At 62.9% G+C, this 24702-nt stretch overlaps 1 protein-coding gene across 2 annotated transcripts; it reads left to right on the top strand.

Moving 5' to 3' along the window:
• Positions 1–5514: 5514 nt before the first annotated feature.
• Positions 5515–24702, top strand: GALNT9 (polypeptide N-acetylgalactosaminyltransferase 9). 2 transcript variants are annotated; one of them, XM_087828712.1, is made up of 11 exons: positions 5515–5755; positions 14628–14808; positions 17271–17437; positions 18164–18338; positions 18970–19167; positions 19728–19845; positions 22623–22808; positions 22894–23031; positions 23536–23631; positions 23846–24013; positions 24469–24702. In XM_087828712.1, exons 1-11 carry the CDS (start codon positions 5515–5517, stop codon positions 24613–24615), a joined length of 1815 nt encoding a protein of 604 aa, XP_087684838.1. In that variant the 3' UTR covers positions 24616–24702. The 2 variants fall into 2 exon arrangements, with proteins under 2 accessions (XP_087684838.1, XP_087684837.1); XM_087828711.1 differs by having other exon boundaries at positions 19623–19845.

Raw genomic sequence — 24702 nt, 5'->3', positions numbered from 1 at the left:
ACCCAGCGGAGGGCACGGGCACCGGGGCGTGCAGGTGACAGGAGGCGGGCCTGGACTGGCCTTGAGGCATGAGCGGGACGCCGGACAGGGACCGACGGCCAAGCCCCGAGCCCCTCCATCCCAGTGGGGCGGCGGCTGGGGCTCGGTCCCGGCCCGGGAGGAAGCCCGCGCGGCTGCTCGCACGCCATTGGCCAGAGCCGGGTCACGTGGCGACGCCGGCAGCGGGGGCGTCTGGGAAATGTAGTCCAGCCGCGTGTCCGCGCGGGAGAGGCTGCCCCGCGCGGCCCGGACCCGCGCAGCCTGGGGGTTCGCTTCCTGCCGGCGGCGGGCTGCGCCCCGAGTCCTCCCGCGCGGCCCCGCGGGGCCGCGGCCCGTGCCTGGGACGCGCATCTGATCGACGGCGATGAGACGGCGGGTCCTGGGCAGACCCGGGCCCGCGTCCACGCCAGACACTGACGCGCGTGTCGGAGGGAAGCCGTGCTCCCTGACAGGCTGACGACGGACGTGCCTAAGCGGGCTCCAGGCGCCCTGTTGGCATCCCCGGGGCACTCGCGGGCCCGCAGGGGGCAGAGCAGCTGAGCCCGCGGCCTCCCCACGCGCGAGGATCGGGCCGCTGCCCCCTGCGCGCCCCACGGGGATCGAGCCCGCAGCCTGGGCCTGGGCCCTGCTCGGGAATCAAACCCCACCTCCCGGCCCACAGGCCACGCTGGCCACGGGGCCACGCTGTCCACAGGGCCACACTGTCCACGGAGCCACACGGTCCACGGGGGGCCATGCTGGCCACGGATCCACGCGCCCACGGAGCCACGCTGGCCGGGAGGGTCACCCGTCATCACTGCTGGTCTTGCCGCCCAGGGCCACAGGCCCAGGGACCACGGCCTCGGGGAGCCAGTGTCCAGCAATCCTCCCTGCTGTCCAGGCTGGTTTCCAACCTGTGCAGGGCCCGCAGCCGGACTCACCCAGGACCCCAGCCGGCCCCAGGCCCCCTGCGCCCCCACATTCATTTATCGTTTCCATTCCTGCCTGGGCTCCCCCTCATTCCTTTTCCGGCACTCGCCTGGGGAAGGTGGGGAGGAAGTGTTTGGACCCGCGGCCCCGGAGATGCCAGGCGTGGGAACGTTGGCAGGAAGAGAGGAGATTTAAATTCATCCACTCGAGAAACAGGTTCTCTGGGAAGGAACATATGGGACTTGTTCAGTCAATGTCGCCAATCCCCCGCCTCCCCCGTCTCTGTGCCAGGAAACTCGGAGCTTGGGGAGGCCTGGAGGAGGGAGGCGAGGGAGGGAGGGAGCCCGCAGGCGCCCTGGCCTGGAAAGGAGGAGACCCTGGGCTCCTCTGCCGGGGTCAGCAGCAGCCTGGGGGCAAAGGGGCCAGAGCAGCTCGTGCTTTCTCCCACCCCCTCTGCCTGTCTGGGGCACCGCCAGACGCCCTGGCCAGCCTGCCCGAGGACGGCGGAGCCAGGCCCTGATAGGCAGAGCCACCCACTCCCCCACAGAGGACCACAGCCACATCGGAGGGCCTGGCCAGCCACCAGTGGCCAACACGAGTGTTAACCGCAGCCTGTGGAGTCCCGAGCAGCGGCTCGTGGCACGGCACGCCTATGGCAGCCAGCGATGCGTAATTCCACGGCGGGGGTAGAACCACGGAGAACCCACAGGGTCGATGACCAACCACTGCGAGTCCCAGTGAACAATTCCCTTTGATAAAAGTCATTGAGAAAATTATATGTAGTCCTGAAATCCTGTAACTGTTATTACAGCTTATTTAAAAATTATTTGGATTTAATTGATCAATTAGATTAAATTATACAGTAGTGAGTGTTGGCAAAGGCCCAGGCCACAGCTCCTAGCATTGGAAAAGCCCATGTTCCCGGCCCCAGAAGTCTTGACGCCAGCGCACATATATTTTTAATGAGGTTGTTGCTGGTTATCCGGCGTGCCGGTGCTGAAAGGCCTCCTGACACCCTGGGGGGACACGGTGACGGGGCCACTGAGTGTGCGCCACGAGGCTCTGCCATGTGCTCCTGGGCGTCTGCACACAGGGACCCGCATTCTCTGCGGTGGGTCACCCCCTCAGGACACTCTCAAAGACAAGGCCATGAAGATCAGCACGCTGCCCAGGCCTGTGTGGCTCAGTGGCTACAGCATCGGCCCTCGCACTGAAGGGCCTCGGGTTCAGCTCCCACGGCGATGGAAAAAAATATCCTCAGGGGAGTTTAACACAAAAAAGAGAGATCAGGCGCACGGAGGGGGTCAGGGCAGGGGCAGCTTTCCAAAATCGTTATTTACTGATGGGAAACTGAGCGCAGAGCTGTCCAAGGTCACCGTCCTCGTCGGGGGCCGCAGGGCTGGCACTGGACGCACCATAGAGCCTGACTGACGCCCGCGCAGGTGCTCAGTAGCGGACCGCCCCGAGCCCGTCCTGGAAGGCGCTGGGGAACATCTGACTTATGAGGCTTGGGTGCTTGTGGCTTCGGAACGGCGTGCCCCTTCACACTAACTAAAACGGGAGGCAGGGGCAGGGCCACCGCGCCCAGAGCACACGCGGGGCTCAAGTGGCTGCCATCAATCTTGTGCACGGCGCTTTGCTTTGTGGCCCGTCTTTGGGGAGTTGAGCCAAAAAGCCCGAGTTGGAGAGACTGTGAGAGGGGAGAGGAATGTCACACGGCAGGTGGGGGGCCGGGGGCTGCGTCCCGACGGCTACAGTCCCGCTGTAACCAACAGAGTCTTTCCGCCACCAGCTTGAAAAGAGTCCTTGGGATTCCCAGGGAGACCACATCCTGGGACGGAGGAGCCACTTCCCGGCGCCGTGGCCACCAGGCTCTGTGTTCGTGAGGGAGACTTGTTAGCAGGAGCAGGGACCCAGCACCCACAGAAGCTTAAGCACATGGGAAATGTACCGGTTTACAGCACCAGGGTTGTTGATGGACCCAGGGCTCCAGGCATAGTTGGATCCAGGGACCTGCAGTGACTAGACAGGTAAACGGGACCCTCTTTATTATTCATGATGCTAATATTATATAATGGTTATTATTGTTTATATTTGAGTCTTGTTTTAGGTCTTTCTAGGCGTTTCCCAGGCTGCCACAAATTACTACAAACAGGGCCGCTTAAAACAACGTAAATGTACCTCCCACGGTTCTGGAGGCCAGAGATCTGAAGTCAAAGTGGCCAGTGCGACATGGAGCCTGATTGTGCCCGCCCGATGCCAGCCAGAGCCTGGGGCGGAGCCAGGACAAGCCCTTGGACCGAGGCTGAAGGAGGGGTGGTCCCCACAACACAGACACTGTGAGCAGGAAGAGGGGGCAGCGGAGGGGCAGCAAACTGACAGATGTCCCCCATGCTGACATAACCCACCTCCCAGCCCCACACCCCTGAGGGACACATGGGGGTGCTTTGGGATAGTTTTCTATGTTTGCACATATAGTTGAAAAAATAAGACTGTATCGAAGAACATGTGTGTGTCTGTGTGTGTGTAATAGACTAGATTTGGCCTTTAAAATGGAGGAGATTCGCCCAGCTGGTGTGGCTCAGTGGTTGAGCATCGACCTGAGCGCCAGGAGGTCAGGGCACACGTCTGGGCTGTGGGCTTGATCCCCAGTATGGGGTGTGCAGTAGGCAGCCGATCGATGTTTCTCTCTCCCCTCTCCCTTCATCTCTCTAAAATCAATAAAAACATATAAAAATTTTTAAAAAATCAAATGAAAACCCATTTGCTGGACATCCCCACTTTGTAGAGCACCCCCCAATTTCCCCAAGTCCACGGGCCCCTATTTCAAATGAAATTTAGCCAGAGATGGAGGCCTATTCAGGATGCATCATTCCTACTAAATTTTAGAAGGAAGCACAATGCAGTTACAGGAACCAAATGATGTTTTCTCCTGCAAAACTGCTTTAACGTCACTTTCAATAAACATATAATGAAAAGCGCTTGTTTTTGTTTGCCTTGAGTGACAGTGGCCAAGGCATTTGAGCCTGGAGACGAATTGTCTGGGCCGGAACCCTAGCTCCATGCTTGGCTGTGGACGTGACCTTCAGCAAAGCATCCGCCCTCTGGCTGCCTCGGTTTCCTCATTTGTAAAATCAGACAATACCAGCTGGTGCCACGGTGCTGCGGCTGCTCCTGTCGACCGGTTCATGGCCACAGGGGACCCAGATCGACCCTGGCCGCGTCTTACCACTGCGTCAGCGCGGCCTGCTTGTATTATTATCACAAAAGCGACCAGTATGACTGGCCTTTTATACACAGAAAAACGCAATATTTCCTAGGAAGGGACACGGGAATGGCCATTGACCAAAACCAGGCCAGCGTGTGGAACTGCTCTGGAGCGACAGTTAAAAGCAGAAATCCCAGGCTCCTCTCCGAAGTGATTTACGTGGTAAACTCTGTGGGCCGTGGGCCTCGAGTCCCAGGGGCTGGGTCCTTCCTGGTGGCCGTCCTCTAATGTCTTGAGACAAAATGTCCCAAGAAAGTCTCCACAAGAGAGAGGAGAAATGGGCTGTTCGGCTCTGGCCAGGCCTACCGGAGGCACAGGGTAGACTCCCACGTCCCAGGTCAAGAAACGTGGGTGTGGGGACAGTGCTGGACGAGGGGACAAGGTGGGCCTGGACCTGGAGAGCCTGACGCCCAGGGGTCTGCGGCCCCTGCCCTGGGGGTGCCCCGAGGTCCCATTAAATCCCCAGCGCCGGCCCCCTGCCCTTGAGCTCAGCCCTCCCAGCCTCGGCCCTGGGGAAGGGGGGGAGGGAGGCTTCGGGGAGGGGCGGCCACCCGGGGCTCTGCCCTCGCCCTGCTCCCCACGGAGGCCCTGCCCCCGCCGCCAGCCCCGAGCCCACACAGCCTGACGGGGTCAAGCTGGACTGGGGTCAAGTTCGGGGCTCATTCCGGGCGGGGAGGGAGGGCCCCTGGCTCCGCCCCGAGGCTGCGGGCGCGCGGTGCCCTTGGTCCGGTCCCCGGGGCGCTCGGGTCCTGCCCCGCGGGATGGGGGCAGTCCCGGGGGGTGCGGTGCGGTGCGGTGCGGTGCGGGGGGGCCGGGGCGCCGCGTGCATGCGGATGCGTCACTCCGCACCGGCGCCGTGACTGCGGGGCGGGCAGGAGCGCGCGGCAGCCCGAGCGCCGCCCGCCCGCGCCCCAGGCCCGCCCCCGCCCCGACGCGCCGCGCCCCTCTGCGGGGGTGCGGGCTGCGCCCCTGCGCCGCGGGTCCGGGCGGCGCTCGCCGAGCTGCGCGGGTCGCTGGTGCTGAACGGACAGCTCCGGGCGCGGAGACCCCGCGCAGCCCCGCCCCGCCCCGCGCCGCCCGCAGCCTCCCGCACGGAGCCCCCGCCCCGGCCCGCAGCCCCCCAGAGCGCGCGGCCCCTCCCCCAGCCCGCAGCCCTTCTCCCCGCCCCGCGCCCCGCGCCCGCAGCCCGCGCCCCGCAGGCCGGCGGCTCATGGTCCCCGCGGCGGCGGCTGGGCGGAGTCTCGGGAGCCGGCCCCTCGGGCGCCCCGCGGGCCCGGCGGCCCCGGCTGCGCGCGCCCATGGCGCTGGCCCGGAGGATCAAAACTTTGCTGACGGTGAACATCCTGGTGTTCGCGGGCCTCGTGCTGTTCTCCGCCTACTGCCGCCTGCGGGGCGGCTCCGCGGGGCTGGTGCAGATCGTGCGCGGCGCCGACCGCAGGGCGCGCGGGCGGCTGGGCAGGGCGGGCGCGCCCGGGGACCGCGAGGCCGTCCTGCGGCGCCTGGAGCACCTGGAGGAGGTGGTCTACGGCCAGCTCAACGGTGAGCCCCGGCCGGGCGGGGGGAGGGGGCAGGGCCGGGGGGCGGGACAGGGCCGGGGGGACACGGCGGGGGGGGGACAGGGCTGGGGTCAGGGCCGGGGGGCGGGGGACACAGGGCCGGGCGCCGTGTCCGGCCGCGGGCACCTGGGCGGACCGGGCCTGGTCCAGCAGGGCTGGGCTGGGCTGGGCTGGAGCTTCCGTGGCCGCGGGAGGCAGATGGGAAGAGACGGGCTCTGAGGACTCCTGTTAGCAGAGGGCGTGGGCCGGTGACCACTGGTTCACTCGGGCACCCAGCGGACGCTCGAGACCACCCCCCACCAAAGGCTGGGTCACTCCAACTGACTCCCCTAGAGGACGGGAGAGAACTTCTCAGGAGGCTGTAGCACCTGCTGGAGGGGCAGGTGGTGCCCGGGGCAGGAGCGTGGGGCATCTTCTCCAGCTGCCGAGGGGTCAGGGCCCGGGCGCAGGAGGGCGACACTGCCCTTCAGAGGTTGCTGGCCTGGTGCTGTTTTATCCGGGTGGGGAGAGGGGCCTCCCTGACCACTGGGCTCATTCAGCCGCCTGTCCTGGGGATGCCCAGGGCTCGCCCCAGAAAGCGATGGGGGGCAGGTGAGGCTGGGCTGGTGGCAGGCGTGTAGGTAGTCAGGGGCCCGGCGGGGGCCTGGCAGGGGTTGACTGAGCAGGTGCGCCTTGCACGTCGGTGCCCCGTGGGGGGGCTGGATCCGTGGGAGTGTCTGTGGGAAGCCCAGCTGCTGGTGGGGGCTCCTTGTTCCATTTGGAGCAGGTGTGGGTCACCCCGAGAGCCTGTCCCACAGCTGGTGGGACCGAGGCTTTTCTACTTAGGATGCAGCTCTGGGCTGGGTCCTGGAGGAAGGAGAAAAGTTTGTGTTTACCTTGTTCCTGGGCTTCTCCCTCTGGCCTCTGCCCCGGCCGCCCACAAAACTCAGGAAGCATCAGTAACAGGCTCCGCTGGGAGGCATCTGGGCCGGTCTGCAGGCTGCCCTGCCTGGTGCGAGGTCGTGGTGGGGTTTCCTGCAGGAGGTCCAGCCTGCTTCTGAGCAGCGCCTCTAAACCCAGAGTCTTGGTGACACCCCGAGATTCGGGAACTGTCTGCGGCCTCACCCGCTGGGAGCCAGTAGAACAGCCTCCTGACTCCCCGGGAACCTTCTCGCCACTCCCAGGACTCCTGGTCTTGCTCCCGAGGTGGTTTCAAAGGGCCTGTGGCGTTTCTGGTCCGTCCTTCCTCCTCGGCTGAGGCCACGAGGGGAGGGAAGTTGCCCTGGCCACTCTGGTGAGTGCTCCATCTGCAGAAGGCCCCGTGCCCCACAGGAGCACACAGCTTTATTGGGGTGTGTTTGCCGGGGTGTTATGGTCGGTTTCATGGGAGAGCCAGAGGGTTATATAAACACAGAGCAGCGCGCCTGCTTGTGTAACATGGTGACGGCCAGCTCAGCACCCGGCCGCTCGCGCCTCGCCCTTCGGGGTGGGAAGAGCCAGGACTCTCGGCGGCGGCAAAAGCGGGACCTTCGCTGACTTTCCCGACACTCACCCGAGAGGATGGGACAGTGGGTGTCACCCGGGGCCAACCCAGCCTCTCCCCTCCCCTGGCTTCCCCTGCCACCCTCTTTTTCTTCCCTCCTCCCGCCCCCTTTTTCCTTTAAAAAACCCTTCCCTCCTCCCTCCCCCTCCACCAAATCCCCTTTTCCTCCCCAATTCCTCCCTCCTGTCCCACCCCTTTCTCCAACTGTCCCCCACCTCTGTTGAGTCCCTCTGTCTCTGTCAGTTTGTTCATCTGTCTCTGTCTCTTTGTGTCTGTCTCTCCCTCCCTGTCTCCCTATCTCTGTCTCTGTATCTCTGTCTCTTTTTTTAAAAAATATATTTTTATTAATTTCAGAGAGGGAGGGAGAGGGAGAGAGAGAGAGAAACATCAGTGATGAGAGTCACTGATCGGCTGCCTCCTGCACGCCCCCTGCTGGGGATCGAGCCCGAACCCGGGACATGTGCCCTGACTGGGAATCGAACCTCGATCTCCTGGATCCTAAGTCGATGCTCAACCCCTGAGCCACGCCGGCCGGGCTCTCTCTCTGTTTCTTGAACTGGTGGAGGCCTCGACCAGGGGGAGGTTTCTACCCATATTTGTGCAGGACGCCAGCGTGTTGTTCCCCTGAGGGCGGGGAGACTGCTGTAGTCACAGCTCTGAGGTCCAGGGCCCAGGGTAGCACTGCCTGTAGTTAGAGCCCCATGGATAGTATTTGTTGATTGAGTGACTGAGTGGCTCTTTCAGTAAACAAGTCATTGTTTTTGCTTAAAATAAATTTAAGACAGTTGTTGATGGCCTGTGGGCGGGAGGTGACTACACCAGTGCACAGTGAAAACAAAATTTTGCTATTTAATCCCATCAGGTCAGTCTTGTCCCCAGTGGCTCTGGTGAGAGGCACCTGTGTGTGTGTGTGTGTGTGGGGGGGGATTAGCAGGGATCCAAGACCTCCCTCCTTGAAGGAACCCGGAGATGGAGATAGCCTTTTACAGGGAACAGGGTCACAGTTCGAGTCAGTGTTATTTCTGCCCCAAGTCCTATCCGACGTGCTGCTCCTACCAGGATCCCGACCCCAGGGCAGTGTCCTGAGGGGATGGTTCGTGCAGGGTGGGGGTGGATGGTCAGCTTGCTGAGGGCCGTGTGTCCCCCAGGCTGTGCTTGCTGGAGCGGGACCCCAGGTTTGTGATCAGGAAGCCAAAACCCTACCAATGGTCTGAGGCGCAATGAATTTTAATAATGAAAACCTTTGTGGAGCTGGACCGAGAGGCCCCAGGAGGGGAGGAGAGCGGGGTGGGGCCGAATGTCAGCCAGGTCATTACCCGGCACTTGCCTTGGACCCACTGGCTGCATAGCCATCTTTCCCCTGGCGTTTGCTTTATGGATAGGCAGGGATCACGGCTGAGAAGCTGAGTCCGGGGAGTCCATCCCGAGATTCCCCACCGGCCATCGGTGGCAGGCAGTGCACCTGCGTCCCCTCCATCCGTTCACAGCCTCTGGCTCAGGGTCTCACCCGAGACACGGGAGCACCAGCCGCATGGGGACAGGGAGCGTGGCTGGCTCTTGAACCACTGACCCAAGGTGGACACCCCGTCCATACTGTGCAAACGATAAAAGTGGGAAACCAGAGGTCGGAGGCCTGCAGAAGCGCATCCTGGAGGAGGGGCGGGCTGGGGGTCTCAGAAGAGCTTCGAGGGATTCTGGGGGGCCTGGGAGGACCCGGCTGCCCCACTGGAACCTCCTGGCCCCCACGGTGCACCCGTCCCACCCCTGGAGCCCCCAGGCGACGGCGTAAGGGGGGTTTCTGAGCGTCTCTGCATGAGCATCTGCTTTGGAAATGCTTTCCAATATTCCCTTCGCAGGGATGCGCCTGCCACCCGGGAGCATTCCCTATTCATTTGTGAGCTTTCACTCCAGAAGTGGCTTCCCGCTGGCCCCAGGGGGCCTTTCCAGCTCCAGTCCATCAATCTGCATCCTCCGGGAATCTGCGCCGCGAGTTTCCAGGCCCCGCGTTGCTGAGCCCGGCGGTCAGAGTCGCTGTGGCCTGGAAACACCGGCGGTTGATGATTTAGTCCTGGACCCTGGTGGGTCCCCCTGCAACAGGGCAGTACCGTTTAACTGGCTGGCCTTTCTCCCTGTGCCAGCGCCAACGCCTTCGCCACCACTGTTGACTCACTGGAGAACTGAGCCGGGAGTCAATGCTCCCAGCTGGAGCCCCACCTCCCACAGGACCCCCGTCTGGGCTGCCGGCACGGGACCCTGTCCCCCCCCTCCTGGGTCCGGCCTGTGCAGGTGCATTTCGTTCACTCCGAGGAGTCTGAGCTTTTTGGTTTTGCTTTTTTCTCTCTCTCCTCCGGCTGCTGGGCTGGCTCTGACCCATCCAGCCTCCGAGGGGTGAGTCAGAGCAGCCGCAGCCGCTTCCCGGACGCCGAGGTGGTGCCGGGCAGACCTAGACCTTTGAGGTTGGGGGAGACGAAATGCAAGGACCCTGCCCCCTGCGATGAACACCCCTGATGGTCTCCCTGGGGGGATCGGACCAGGGCTGGCCTCGCCCTGGGACGTACGTCTGCAAGCCCGGCCGCCGAGCTTCCAGGAATAATTCTCGCAGCGGCGGACTCCGGAGTGTGCAGGATAAGTGATTCTGCATTTACAATTCAGCTCAGCCATCTGCATATCTGAAGGCTCAGCCCTCTTTTCTGAAAGGACGGTGTATCCTTCCTTGATTGGAAATGCGACAAAAAAGAAGTCTCTCTCCATTTCCACACCCGGTGCCCCACTGGAGATGGCCCAGGATGGGGTCCAAGTCCCAGGACCGGCGTGGACGACCCCTCCCTCTGCACAGCTACCTTTGAAGGGCGGGTGGCCGGGCGCTCGAGGAGGGACAGGCCAGCTGGGCCCTTGGGGACGCCGTCCTGACTTGGGTTTTTTACTCTCGGGGACTCGGTTTAGGAAGGCAGAGGCCGAGGCGGTCTCCCCAGCCCCTCAGCGCGGTGACCGCCGCTGTCCACAGGATGCGAGTCTGATGCCCCACCCCCGCCCCACCCCACTGCTGTTCCCCCAGCGGAGAAACTCCTTTCCCGGGCTGTTTAAAAGGCGCCCAAGAGCCGCATTGTCTCACAGCGTGGAAGCCGGTTCACTCAGAGCCAGGTGGCGGCCGAGATGGCAGGACACCCGAGTGTCCCCCCACCCGCTCCCCAGCAGCAGCGGGTCCTGAATCTGCGGCAGGTTGGCCCTTGTCCCTGGGAGGAGCCGGCTGAGTGACCGTCCACGGTCTCCGCTCGGTTTCCAAGGCGGGAGGAAGAGCCAGGAAACCCATTCTGCCAGAGGTTTCCAGACAGGCCTTATCTCCCCGCCTCGGCCCCATAAATATTCATATCAGTCGGACACCAGTGTTACGGATGGAGATTCATCAAACACTATAGTAGCCTCGGTGAGAGCATATTTCACAGGTATTGCCGTGTCCTGCGAAATATTCATGGCTTCATGGCTTCGGAAGGGCAGTCCGTCTCCCCGCTATTGACAATATGTTCTTAGTTTGGGTCCCCGGGGATCCTTAAAAGACCTGTCGGTAATGAAATTAGCTGTTGTATTTGGAGAGAGCGGATAAGACTGAAGCTGGGGAGAGCGAGCGAGAGATTATCTTCAAAGGCCACGGCCACCCGAGCCTCTCATTTTTATCTCCACTCCGTAATCATCAAAATTAATAGCCGGGCATGTTCAATTGGCCTAAATTTTTACAGGATGAGAGATAGGAGCCTCGAGCTGGCGGGATGCTCCGCTCAAGGTCGTTTCCACCCCCTCTGTCCGCCCCGCACACCCACGGAGTCGACCGTCAAGGTCACAGGTCCACAAGGTCACAGTGGGTGGTAGGTGATCTTCCCGCTGGGACCGTGGAGTCCTGCCGGTCGGGCGACGTTGGGAGCGGGCGACAGGCGACCTTTCTCTCCGAGGGCGGCGAGGGGACCCGCCAGCCGCGGCAGCGCCCCGTCTGAAGCCTGTCTTCGTGCCCCGAATGCGCCGCACCCTTGGAGGTTCGCAGCGTTTAGACCCCTCTCCCTCCCCCAGGAAAAAAGCAAATGCCAGACTCGCTCACCTCCTCGGTTCTCGTTTTTCTTGATCGCGGCCTAGTAACTCCTTGCCAGGTATTTATAGCTTTTACAGAAACGGATGTTGTTACTGTGGTTTTAAATCTAACTTGCTTAGTGGTTCCCAGGGTCACGGCTGGCTCGGCCAGCCTGGCCTGCCCCCCGAGCACGGGGGACCCTGGGTGACACCGAGACTCTGTCTGGGGCCCGCCAGAGGTTGTACATCCCCAGGGGTGTCCCGACCCCGGATCCTGCACCAGCCGGTTATCTCACGGGCCGCCGGCTTCCCAGGTGGGGACGGCACCCCCTTCCCGAAGGCGCCCGCGCTCGCCGCCTCTTCCTCTCAGATTAGCTTGCGACCGGCAGCCCCTCCATCCGGGCTGTTTCCTCGCCCGGAATATTGGCTTCAGTCGCTGTGACAGATGGGTGTCGGTGACTCAAAGAGAAGCTGGGAGCTTGCAAACCACACTTCCTTCCGAGTTGAGAAATCACAGCCGCCCACGCGTCCCAGGTAGCCTGGAAGGAGGGGCTGGCCGAGCGCGAGATGACACTTCTGGGGGGCTGTTTGCAGGGCTTCCGGGGAGCTGGCAGCCCGCCCCCCGCGGGGCCAGCCAAGTCCCTGGGTGGGGCCGCCGGCTGGGGAGGGCGGCCTGGCTTCCCGGCCACGGTGTCCTCTCGCCCCCGGCACGCGCCCCCACCCTCTCTGAGTGAGAGCTCGAGAGTCCCCGACAGAGCCCGGCCAAGGCGGCCTCGTTGGGTTGCGATGTGTCCCTTTCATGTGACGTGAGACCCGCACGGCCGCTGGACGTCCTCAGGAGCCCCACCCTGGGAGCCCGGCTCCTCTCCGTGGACGGCTGTCATTCAGCGTCACGGTCACAGGGGGGCTGCGGCCCCAGCCACGAGCCTCAGCTCCCGTAGGAGGGAGGACAGCAGAGAAACGGCAGAAACAAACCACCCAGCAGCCCCGGGGGCCCGGGGGCTCCTTCCCTCACGTGTGGCCTTGTCACTGCCCTCTCTGCCTCCGCGCCACACGGCCCCCGCGTCTGCGTCAACTCGCAGCCCCCTCTCTTCTGAGGACACTTGTGATGGTTAGCTGGGCTCCCCCGGGTAACCAGGGGTGCTCTCCCCACCTCAGGGTGCTTAGCTGAACCCCACCTGCAAAGTCTCTTTTACCGTTTACAGCGACGTGTCCGCAGGTTCCAGGGACGAGAACCTGCCGCTCGGGAGCCACACTCACCCTGCCACACCCATCCCGTCTAACGCCCGGGGCCCGTCTGTCTGTGACCGAAACGCTACGCTGACGTCGGGGGGGTGACTCTGTGTGGCTGTCGTCTCTTGAAAGTCTAGAAGAGCTGGTGTCTTTGGACCCACAGCCCCGCGGGTGGGGCTCATGGGCCATAGTCCCCGCCACCCTCTGCTGCCCCCATGTGGGCGGGTGACAGCCCCGGCCTGCGTGGACTCCCCTGCCGGTTTCCTCGGGCACATCAAGAGAAAGCGCCTGAGAGACGAGTGCAAACCACTCACCCCAGCTCTGAGTTCGGCCCCCAGCGCGACCCCTCCTCAGGCCTCCCAGCCGCCTCCTGCAGCCGGGGGTGCGCTCCCTCGGGTCACGGAGCTTCGAACGGCTGTTCCGTGGACGCGGAATTGCTTTGGGCGGCAGGCGGCCTTCGCGTAAGCGCCCGGTCTCGTCCGATTACCACGATGATGATGAATTTGGACAAAGGGAGGTTTGCCTTCCGTCTGATTCCTTCACAGAAGCTGCTCTGCTCGCCGGCGTCGCATCCCTGCCTCTGAAACCAGGCGCGTCTCACCGCAGGTGTGCCCGCGAGACGGGTCACCGAGGCACCCGGGGGGCTTCCGTGCGATGTCCAGCACGGGGCCCGGTCACCAGAATAACCCGTCAGCGGGCAGGACCGGCTGTGACCTCCCGGCGGCCGGGGTCACAGCCGAGGATGCTGGCTTTAGTGTGTGGGCTGGAAAAGTTGTCAGACAGACGCTTCAAAGGCTGAGCTGTATATGCAGAGTCCCCCTTGTTCTCAAAATCGCACCTCACTCAAGGACGAGCCCAGGGAGCGCGTGCGGGGCTCCAAAGAGGAGAACGACCCCGGCGCCTCCGGAACCTGGTCCTGAGCTGTGCAGAGGACGACCCCGCGCACCCGTGGGGGCCGGCGCAGGTCACGCCCGGCGGGGGAGTGAGCGCTGGCCTGCGCGGGCTGCCCGAGGCCCCGCTAACAAAGCACCTCAAACCGAGGCAGAGACGAGGCCCTTCGTCGTCTCTGGTTCTGGAGGCCAGGGGCCCGAGATGCAGGCGTCTCAGGGCCGGGCTCCCCCCAGAGCCTGCCAGCGCCTGGTGGCCCCAGGCGTCCCTGGACTTGTGGCTTCATCCCTCCCATCTCTGCCTCCGTCTTCACGCGGCTTCTCCGCTGAGTTAGTGCCCCAAGTCCTGTCCTTATAAAGGCCCCTGTCCCGGGGCTGGGACCCCCCCGGACGCAGAGCTTACTCATTGAAATATACGTACATATATCTATATCTATATATATGAAAAAATATATAGAAATGAAATTTTACGCCGGGGGAAGACGCTAATTTCTTTTTTTAAAATTTTTAAAAATTGATTTGAGAGAGAGGGGAAGGGAGGGGTAGAGAGAGGTGGGAGCATCGATGCGAGAGACTGAGGGCCGAGCCCGCAACCCGGGCATGTGCCCTGACTGGGCATTGAGCAGCGACCTTCTGGTTCGTGGGGTGGGGGCGACGCTCAACCACTGAGCCACACCGGCCGCGGGACGTGTTCATTTCTCCACCACCCCGGAAGGGAGATGGCTGACGGTGGCGAAAGCCGACACTCCCCAAAATAGAGCCGTGCGCCTGCCTTTCAGGTCACACCGGTAGCCACCAGAACAACTAAAAATAATAACAGAGTGAGGAAAGATCGGGGGGAGCGGGGCGGGGGCGCAGGCAGTGGCCAGACAGACGACCCTCAGGAAGCATCTCTGCTGACGAAGCAATTCCCACCCGCGAAACGACTGCGCGATGCCAGAGGGCACTCAGACCGGGAAAGACGACGTCCCCGGGAGCGGGACTGGCCAGCGAGGGAGCGAGGGAAGCGTTAACTCAGTGTGCAGCTTTCTGGGTGGTTTTCACGTGGGGCCGGGTGCGCCCTGGGCGGCCGGGTGACAGAGAGAAAGGGGCTGGGCTGGGCGGGAAGGACCATGCATCCTGGGACCTGCCTGACCCCCTTTTCTGCTCCCCGCCAGGCCTGGCCAAGCCCATGGGTCTGGTGGAGGGCCCGGGGGGCCTGGGCCAAGGCGGTGTGGCGGCCACTCTGCGGGATGACAGCCAGGAGACAGCCGGCCACTACGAGGAATATGGCTACAACGCCCAGCTCAGCGACCGCATCTCCCTGGACAGGACCATCCCCGACTACAGGCCCAAAAAGTGAGTAGTGACCCTCCCACAGGGACCCCCAACCCCCCCTGCCCACGGTGGGCTCCGGACGCAGGTGGTCACACAGACAGACGGGTGGCCCTCCGACGTCGGGATCTCCCCTACCTGGTTTCCGTGCTCTCGGCCGGGACGGTGTCCTCCTCAGGGCCCAGAGACAGGACAGGCTGCTGGGTCCCTTTCGACGCAGACATCTGTGGGTCTGAGAAAGCCAGGCTGCGCCAAGCTGGCGCTCAAAGAGCCGCCGTGAACATGAATGTCTCCAGGGACGCGAGCTCGAAGCACCTGGCTGTGCCCGGCGGGGTTGTCCCATTTGTTTTTGGTCCAGAGACGCGTAGAGACTGTTTAAAACTAGCATTGTTGTGTCTGAAAGGCATTTGGGGCCTGTCAACCGCCGTCCCGCCCACTCCAAAGCCACAGGAGCTGATGAATCAGACGGTCGGGCCCCCCCAGTGGCCTTGGCTGTGGTCACTCAGGGCGCAGTCCTGGCTGTATCACTGCATCCTGGTTGAAAGCTCATGAGGCACCTTGGTGAAGACGAGACTTGAGCAAAGCGCCGCAGTAAGTGGGCGTCATTGCTTTAATGAGGTGCAGCGGAGCTCGGCGTCTGGGCCCGGCTGCCTCCTGTGGCTCGTCTGTAGGAGCCCAGCTGGCAGCAGGAGCCCTGAATGGGCAGCCATGTGGTCAAGGTCCCCTGAGCCAGTGATGGGCACAAGCCCCTCCGTGGGGTCAGTGCTGGGCCTGGGGCTCGGGGACCAGCTCCTGCTTTGCTCCTGTCCTAGCTGCGTGGGGCTTGCGTCACCTGTCCCAGGAATGTCCGTAGAGACCTCAGGTGCCACCACGTCCCCGGACAGCGACCAGCCTGCGGTTTGCCTCCTTGAAATCCAGTTTCCTCTCCTTGGGCATCAGCTCCCCATTTCCGCCTGGGAGGCTGTGGAAACTTTTTACCCCAGCAGGCTGCAGGGTGCGTCATGTGACCCGGCCCAAGCCAATCAGAGCTTAGGGCCCACCAGCCGCGGCGGCGCTGGCTCCGGGCTGTCACAGCCCACCTGTGAAATCCGAAAAAACATCCGGTGCTGGAGGATGAGCACCTGGATCCAGCTATTCCTGAAGCTGGTTGTAATTAATTACAAATAAATAAAAAATAAACCCTTAGGCTCTGCAGTAAGCTAACATGTACACACATACATATATTAAAAAAATTTTTTTTTTTGCTTAAGCAAATTTGGATTGGTTTTTAGCTTCTGAAAGCTCGAAAGGGCTCCAGGTTCATCCCGCGTGGTGCTTTGCATCCTCGCGCCATCAGGAGCACCTTCCTCCGGTGATTGGCTGGGCCTGGGATTTGCTTGAGCCGCAGGAGCCCCCCTGGCTTTCCCTCTTTCCCACACACTGCAGGCCGCTCCCCCTCTAAGGAACCTCCGTCTCCCAAAATAAAAGCTGACAGGCGCGATCAACCCCAGTTGCCTTCTCACGTTACGGAGGACACCAGGGGGAACGTCGGACACGCTGACATTTGCAATGCACCTTAATTGATTAGAAGCCTGATTCACAGAACTCTGACGAGGGGGCGCCGCTCTCTGCGGCGCCGAATTAGAGCACGTGGGTTTTACGTGTTTGTTTATATCCCATTTCTTCCCAAGAAAGAAACAAAAAGGCTCTGATGCCAGTGACATACACAGAACTTTCCCAACACACACACACACACACACACACACACACACACACACACATGTACATGTATGCACACGTGCGCCTATGTCTGTTCATGTGTGCGTGCACATGTGTGCATGTCTGTTCACGTGTATGCCGGTGCGAGTGCATGTGTGTGCACGTGCGCACACATATATGTCTGTTCACATGCGTGCCTGTGTGAGTGCGTGTGCGTGCATGCATGTGTGCATATATATGTTCACATGTGTGCATGTGTGAGTGCGTGTGCATGTGTGTGCCTGCGTGTGCCTGTGTGTCTGTGCGTGTCCCAGCCCCAGTGGCCGTTCAGAGTGCTCACTACTTTCTCCCATTAACAGTATTCATCCCCCTTCCTCTGGAGGTGGACAGCTTTCTAATTAAGCCGCGGCTTCAATTACGCCACAAAGCACATAAGTTAGATCTTGATTATCGAGCCCGGCCCAGGGGCTCGTGAAAGGAAAACAGGAAAATCCAAATTAAACAGGATGGTAAAAGCCGGCGGCCTTACCCGAGGCCCCGTCCTGGATTCCAGCGCACAAGGTCCCGGCGGCCGCAGGTCGCAAAGCCTCTGTGCGCAGTCACCGAGGCCCGTGGGGTTGCCCTGTCCCACTGGGCTCCGTTGTTTCCTGTTGATGGCGTTGCCACCCCTCTGTCGTTGGGAGCGGGGTTTAGAACTGGATCGAGCTGGCCTCCCGGGGGGCACCAGGCGCCCACCTCCCTGCCCCGTCCCAGCACTGACACTGTCCCCACCACGGTGCCGCCCGCAGGTGCAGGCAGATGACCTACTCGGACGACCTGCCCCAGATCTCCGTGGTGTTCATCTTCGTGAACGAGGCCCTCTCGGTCATCCTGCGCTCGGTCCACAGCGTGGTCAACCGCACGCCCTCCCAGCTCCTGAAGGAGGTCATCCTGGTGGATGACAACAGTGACAACGGTGAGCGGGGCTGGCGCCCCAGGGAGGCAGGGTCCGAAGTCAGGGTGCGGACAGGGCAGCCGTCACCTCCATCCAGGCCCGAACGTCCCACCTTCCTAACTGGAGGCTCAGGCCCCATGAGACACTAACTCCCCACCCCGGCCCCTGGCAGGCACCGGCTTTCTATGAATAATCTGACCCCTCTAGTCCCTCATAAGTGGAACCGACGGGGTCTGTCCTTTTGCGTCTGGCTTACTTCACCGAGCATAGTGTCCTCAAGGCCCATCGACCTTGGAGCAGGTGTGAGAATTTCCTTCCTTTTTTAAAAATCCTCACTCAAGTATATATTTTTCATTGATTTTTTTAGAGTGGGAGGGAGGGAGGGAGAGAGAGAAACATCGATGTGAGAGACACACATCAATGGGCTGCCTCCCACATGCAGCTGGGGCTGGGATCAAACCCGCGACCCAGGTACGTGCCCTTGACCGGGAATCACACTCTCGACCCTTCGGTGCTCCGGCCGACGCTCCCACCACGGAGCCACGCCGACCAGGGCAGGCTCTCCCACGGCACGCCAGCTTCCCGGGGGTGGTCTCCCAGCACCCGAAGCCTGTCCAGCCACAGTGGGTTCCCTCACACGTTTATGGAACGTGGACTGGGGCACACGGCGCCCCAACCTGTCCACAGCCACCTCCGGTCCCTCCAGGGATGCCGGGGTGCAGAGCGGTCTCTGTGTCTCCCCCGCAGTGGAGCTCAAGTTCAACCTGGACCAGTACGTCAACAAGAGGTACCCGGGCCTGGTGAAGATCGTCCGGAACAGCAGGCGGGAGGGCCTGATCCGGGCGCGGCTGCAGGGCTGGAAGGTGGCCACGGCCCCGGTCGTAGGCTTCTTCGACGCCCACGTGGAGTTCAGCACCGGCTGGTAAGGGCGGGTGCAGGCGGACACCCTGCTTAAAGGCGCCCCCACCCGCGCCTCGCTCTCTTGTCCTAAGGTATTGTCCCAGCCCCTTCTGCGTTGCTGTCTGCCGGCCCCCAGCTGCAGGCCGCAGGCCACACAACCCCTGCTCACCCGTCTCCTCCCTCCGGTACATCATCAGCTCCCCGAGGCATGGGTTTTCTTTCTTTTCTGGTTCACACTTGTATTTTAATTTGTTAGGACAGAGCGTGGCACATAATCGGCCCTCGGTTGATGTGAATGAATGTACCTCCCACGGGTGCAGGGAAGGGGGCAGGCGCGGTGACAGGCTCGGCTGACCCCGGGAGCTCTGGGCTCGGACAGCCCTGCAGAGGCGTCACAGGCCCGGCCCGTGTGGTTTTATAGCCTTGGTGCCCATCGGCTGTTACTGTCGCTGCCCCAGGCGGGCGAGACTCGGGCGAATGGGTCTGCAGCCCGAGGACCCCGCAGCTTCCAGCGGGGAGGCCCCGGGGCCCGGCACTCTGCGGGTGGGCGCCCAGCGGACACCAGACCCCGTGTGGCCGCCTGGCGCTGGGCCCCGGCTGGGGTGAGTGCCCTTCCCGGGCCCTTCCTGAGGCGCGCCCCCAACCCCTCCCAGGGCCGAGCCTGCCCTCACGCGGATCCGGGAGGACCGCCGGCGCATCGTGCTCCCCGCCATCGACAACATCAAGTTCGACACGTTCGAGGTGCAGCAATACGCCAGCGCCGCCCACGGCTACAACTGGGGGCTCTGGTGCATGTACATCATCCCGCCGCAGGACTGGCTGGACCGCGGGGACGAGGCGGCGCCCATCAGGTGAGCCGCCCGCCGCTGCGGGCCGCCAGGTGGGGGATGCTCCCCGCAGAACGCCTAGCGCCGGGCGGGGCACGGACACCGCGCAGGTGCGGCCAGGTGTGCCACGGGGGGTGACGGGCACCTCGGAGCTGGCTCTGATTTATGACAAGGTCAGGCAGGGAGAGAGACAGAGAACAGACGGACGGACAGGCAGACGGGAGTGCTGACATCCACAGAGAAAGGAGCCGGGGGGGAGAAAGAGACATGAGAGGTAAGCACAGGGTGGACACGGGGACAGGAGGTGAGAGGGAACAGGACAAAGACGACGGAGGAAGACGGACGGACAGTCAGGACAGAGAGACCAAGAGACATGAGGGACAAGAGTGTCCGAGAGCAGAGAGGAGAGAGACACACAGACAGACAGACACAGAGACGAGAGACAGACAGAGACCGAGGCTGCACCGCCACCCTCACAGCCGTGAGCAGAGCGGGGACCCTGAGGCCAGCGGACGGGTGTCCTGCAGGCGCCCCAGGGTGCTGGCCTGGCCTGAACCGCTCACGCACTGCCTGCTGCCCACCAGGACCCCCGCCATGATCGGCTGCTCCTTCGTGGTGGACCGGGAGTATTTTGGGGACATCGGCCTCCTGGACCCGGGCATGGAGGTGTACGGCGGCGAGAACATCGAGCTGGGCATGAGGGTAAGTGGCCCCTTGCGGAGCCGTGTCCTGGGCCGCCCGGGGCTCCAGGGGCTGAGCGGCGCTGCCGTGGGGCGAGCTCTGGGGGGTGTGCAGTTCTTGTGTTTTTTGGTGTGTTCTGTTTCTGGGGTTCTATTTGTTTTTGTTTTGATTTTTGCCTGCGGGCCTTTGTTCACAGGAAATATTATTTAAGACAAGTTTTTAAAAATTTATATGCAGTGTATTGAAGTGGCACATTTCAAACCTATTTGTTTAAGCTTTGAGGTTAAACCTAGAGATCTTGTTATTATGGTTATAAATCTAATAGAATAGCACTTCCACCGCCCGCTTTTCCTTGGTTAATGTTCGATTAACTCGGTTGCACAGATTAAATGCCATTAAACAATCAGTTCCATTTCTGCCTGTAGTCAAATTCCCTTGAACCTCTTAAAATGACGCTTATAAATGTATTTTCTTTTCCCTTTAAGCATTTTCATTGCCTGATATCTTAGCCAAAATTCCCCCAAGTGCATAAAAAAATCCTTGTGTACCTGACAAATTAAACTTATGCCCAATCTCAGGGCCTGGGAAGCATTTCAGGGCTGTTTGCGATTGTATTTAATTCTCTAGCATGGTCCAATTTTAAATCACAAATTTAGAATCAACCCTCCAGTATACACATTAGAAGTGGAGTCAGGAGGTGAATCGGCAGATTCTCCTGAAGGCTGACTCCTCTGTCCAGCATCAGCCCAGACCCCACTTCGCAAAGTGGAGACCGAGGCCCCATGGTCACAGCACCTGGTCTTTTGCAAGATGCCCCACCCCCTAGACCCTCAGAGAAGTCTGCTGACTGAGGTGATGCAAATGCAAATGCAGGTGCAGATGTAGGAGCAGGTGCAGGTGCAAGTGCAGGTGCAGGTGCAGAGAGGAATTAGGTTTAGGAATGGGCACGGATGTGGATATGTCAGGAAAGCTGACATCAGTGCACCGGCCCCTGGGGGAGCCTGGCATTCTCTCACATTCAAAAGGCCTGTCTGACCTTGAGCTCCAGCCAAGGGGACCAGCCACCCCTGTCCTGAGGGGCAGTGGGTAGAGACTGGCCGTGGGCACCTCAGGGCTGGGTGCTCCCAGGGAGCTTGGAAATGAGGTCCATGCATTTCCCCAGCCCAGGAGCCACTCCCACCGGCCTCTCCAATGCCTCTGACTGCCAGGCCCCAGCTGGTGTCCCCAAGGATGCAGCGCGGCCTCCCCTCCCTTCTGTGTGCTCTTCCCGCTGCCTTCCCAGGACCCTACTACCAAGCACACAGGCCTCAGAGCCACTGCTCCCTCTGATGCGTCCTTAACACAGGCGCCCACACAGCCCTTCTGATCGATGCAGCCCAATTAGAGGAGTAATTCTGTGGTCTCGGGGCCAGTGTCACTACTCTGATTGTAGAAATGCCAACTGCTCGTCTCCTAATGAGGAAAATCCTAGAGCCAATTAGGGGGAAATGAATCCATCGTGCCCGTCAGGTTAATAAAGGTCAAGATGAAACCAAGTGATGAGCGTCCTGGTCAGGAGAGCCGACTGTGGCTCGTAGATGGGAAACCCTTCGCTTCTCTGTTTCAAAACTTTCAGCCTTGCTGCTCCCCCAGGGGTTGCAGGAAAACGGTCCCATCACTGAGGGCAATCTCTGCCCTTCCAACCGGGCCCTTTGAGGGGCCACATTCGTGTTAGATCACCTGGGGCGGGGGCTCCTCCCCCCTCCCGAGAGGATTCACATGTGCGCCTGTCTCTCAAAAGCAAAGAATGGTATCGTTGCCACGGAGGGAGCCAGGGAGGAGTGCCCACACTGCCCCACCGTCCCCACTTGGGGAGAGGGGTGGATGGGTGTCCCCAGGCAGGTCCTAGACCCTTCTCCGTGTGCAGCAGGGCAGCGGGGAGGGTGGGAGTGGACTGAAGTCCCCTTCTAGTCTTGCTTTCAGGAAGGGCTTGTTCTAGTTGCAAATGGTCAGTCTACCTGAGCAGGTGAATCTCGCCTCCAGACGGGAGCAGCAGATGCCACTAGAGGGAGGGAAGTGAGTCTGTCCACTTAAATGTCTTCCTGAAGACGCACTGACACTTGCACTTGGAGCTGCCCCAGCGCTGAGTGGGCGGGGCAGGGACATGCGGAGGGGAGAAGAATGACCAGCTGGGGTGGGTGGGTCTCCCCTGGAGAAACGTCCCTCAGTGGTTTGTGTCCCGTAACGGGCAAGAGACGTGAAATTTGGTAGCAAATGCCTTGGCCTGGCTTTGCTGCACCGAACCCAAGGCTTTTCCTTGGCTGGTCACTTGGACAAGCCCGCAGGCACCAGGCCCCCAGGTGCCCGGGGCAGGTGCGTCCCCCTGGGGCCTGTGAGCCTGGGCGGTGCAGGGAAGGCTGGGGGCGGGGCGGGGCTGGGAAGGACGGGGCGGGGCTTTGGGGCGGGGCGGGGCTGGGAAGGAACGGGGCGGGGCTTTGGGGCGGAGGGGCGGGGCTGGGAAGGAACGGGGCGGGGCTTTGGGGCGGAGGGGCGGGGCTGGGAAGGAACGGGGCGGGGCTTTGGAGGCGGAGGGGCGTGGCCTGGGAGGGACAGGGCGTGGCCCTTGGCGGGGCGTGGCCGGTCCGGGGCGGGGCCGGGGCTCGGGGCGGGGCCGGTCCGGGGCGGGGCGGGGCTCGGGGCGGGGCCGGGGCGGGGCCGGTCCGGTCCGGGGCGGGGCGGGGCTCGGGGCGGGGCGGGGCCGGGGCGGGGCCGGTCCGGGGCGGGGCGGGCTCCGGCTCCACGCCCACGGCCCCCCGCAGGTGTGGCAGTGCGGCGGCAGCATGGAGGTGCTGCCCTGCTCGCGCGTGGCGCACATCGAGCGCGCCCGGAAGCCCTACAACAACGACATCGATTACTACGCCAAGCGCAACGCGCTGCGCGCCGCCGAGGTCTGGATGGACGGCTTCAAGTCGCACGTGTACATGGCCTGGAACATCCCCATGACCGTAAGCGGGCGGGGCGGGCCGCGCTGCGCCCTCCAGGGGCCGGGGGGCCCCGCGCTCACCCCTCCCGCCCCGCCCCGCCCCGCAGAACCCGGGGGTGGACTTCGGGGACGTGTCCGAGCGGCTGGCCCTGCGCCAGAGGCTGAAGTGCCGCAGCTTCAAGTGGTACCTGGAGAACGTGTACCCCGAGATGAGAACCTACAACAACACCCTCACGTACGGAGAGGTACCGCCGCCGGGGCGCCCCGGGTCCGGGGGCTGCGCCGCCGCGCCCGCGCCCCCCCCGCCCCGCGCCCCCCCCCCGGCCCCGCGCCCCCCCCCCGCCCCGCGCCCCTCCCCCGCCCCGCGCCCCCCCCGCCCCGCGCCCCTCCCCCGCCCCGCGCCCCTCCCCCGCCCCGCGCCCCTCCCCCGCCCCGCGCCCCCTCCCCCGCCCCGCTCCCCACCCCGGCCCCGCGCCCCCCCCCGCCCCCGCGCCCCCCCCCGCCCCGCGCCCCTCCCCCGCCCCGCGCCCCCTCCCCCGCCCCGCGCCCCCCTGCCCCGCACCCGCGCCCACATCCCGCGCTCCCCACCCCTGCGCGGTCAGACCCCTCGCCCTGGGCCCCAGGCTCTTGCCTCCCTGGACGGCTGGCCGCAGAGCAGGCCCCTCTGCCCGGCAGGGGACGGGCCCCCTGAGGCCTTGCCTTGGCCTCGACACCCTCCCCATGGCATCTCCTTTGGTTTCTGGTCGCAGGTGAGAAACAGCAAAGCCAGCGGCTACTGCTTGGACCAGGGGGCGGAGGACGATGACCGCGCCATCCTCTACCCCTGCCACGGGATGTCCTCCCAGGTAGGCGCGGCGCTGCCCCAACCGCGGGCAGGAGGGGGTGCAGGGGCAGGCGGGCAGCCTGCGGGGCAAACCAGTGCCACCACCATGGCTGTGAGGTCAGGCACCTGGGGGCGGTGTGGGGGCCTCCAGGAGACACGTGCATACGCACACACACATGTGCACTCGCACACACATGTGCACTGCACACGCTCCCCCGGCTCTCGGCCTCTCCCAGCTCGTGCGCTACAGCACCGAGGGCCTGCTGCAGCTGGGCCCCCTGGGCTCCACCGCCTTCCTGCCCGACTCCAAGTGCCTGGTGGACGACGGCAGGGCCCGCACGCCGGCCCTGAGAAAGTGCGAGGATGTGGCCCGGCCGGCGCAGCGGCTGTGGGACTTCACCCAGGTCAGCAGGGCGGGGGACATGGCGGAGGTGAGCCAACAAGGGTCAGAGGTCCCCAGGAGGCAGGCCTGGGGCGGGGACAGTGAGGGCCATGCTGCATGAGGACCACACAGTTGGGGAAGAACAGAGAACTTGACCCTGGGGTCCTTGGGCACGGTCAGGCCCTCAGTGCTCAGAGGTGACCGAGGGACACGCCAGGAGTCAGGGAGCCGCCAGGGAAATGCCCATCTCAGGGGCCTTGGACCCTGTTGTCATGATTACTCCTCAGACCCCAGGGAGCTGGGCAGGTGGGGAGGATGACCGATGCGGGGGATGTGGGAGGGCAGAGGAACGTAGGGGCAGACAGGCCAAGTCTCAGGTGGCTGTGAGTGACCACGTGGGGCTTGCATCCTTCACTCCCGGATGCTCGCACGACGGCCCCCAGGCACCCATGCTGACTCGGTTTCCCTGCCCTGCAGAGTGGCCCCATTGTGAGCCGGGACACTGGCAGGTGCCTGGAGGTGGAGATGTCCAAGGACGCCAACTTTGGGCTGCGGCTGGTGATGCAACGGTGCTCGGGACAGAAGTGGGCCATCAGAAACTGGGTCAAGCATGGCCGGCACTGACCCCTGGCCCAGCCTCCCCAACCTGCATCGCAGACCTGGAGGCCTGGGGAAGGGGACGGACCTTCCCGCCCACCCCGAGCTGGAGCC

Source organism: Miniopterus natalensis, chromosome 20, assembly GCF_054644295.1.
Source record: "Miniopterus natalensis isolate mMinNat1 chromosome 20, mMinNat1.hap1, whole genome shotgun sequence".
Lineage (NCBI taxonomy): Eukaryota > Metazoa > Chordata > Mammalia > Chiroptera > Miniopteridae > Miniopterus > Miniopterus natalensis.
Note: the sequence above shows the minus strand (reverse complement) of the source record. Positions and strands in the feature narration are given on the sequence as shown.

Bases quoted from the DNA above. Each gene is read 5' to 3' on its own strand.
- GALNT9 (XM_087828711.1), top strand. From the start codon at position 5,515: ATGGCGCTGGCCCGGAGGATCAAAACTTTGCTGACGGTGAACATCCTG. The intron at 5,756-14,627 runs GTGAGCCCCGGC...GCTCCCCGCCAG, and splicing joins GGTCTACGGCCAGCTCAACG to GCCTGGCCAAGCCCATGGGT. The intron at 23,032-23,535 runs GTACCGCCGCCG...TTCTGGTCGCAG, and splicing joins ACACCCTCACGTACGGAGAG to GTGAGAAACAGCAAAGCCAG.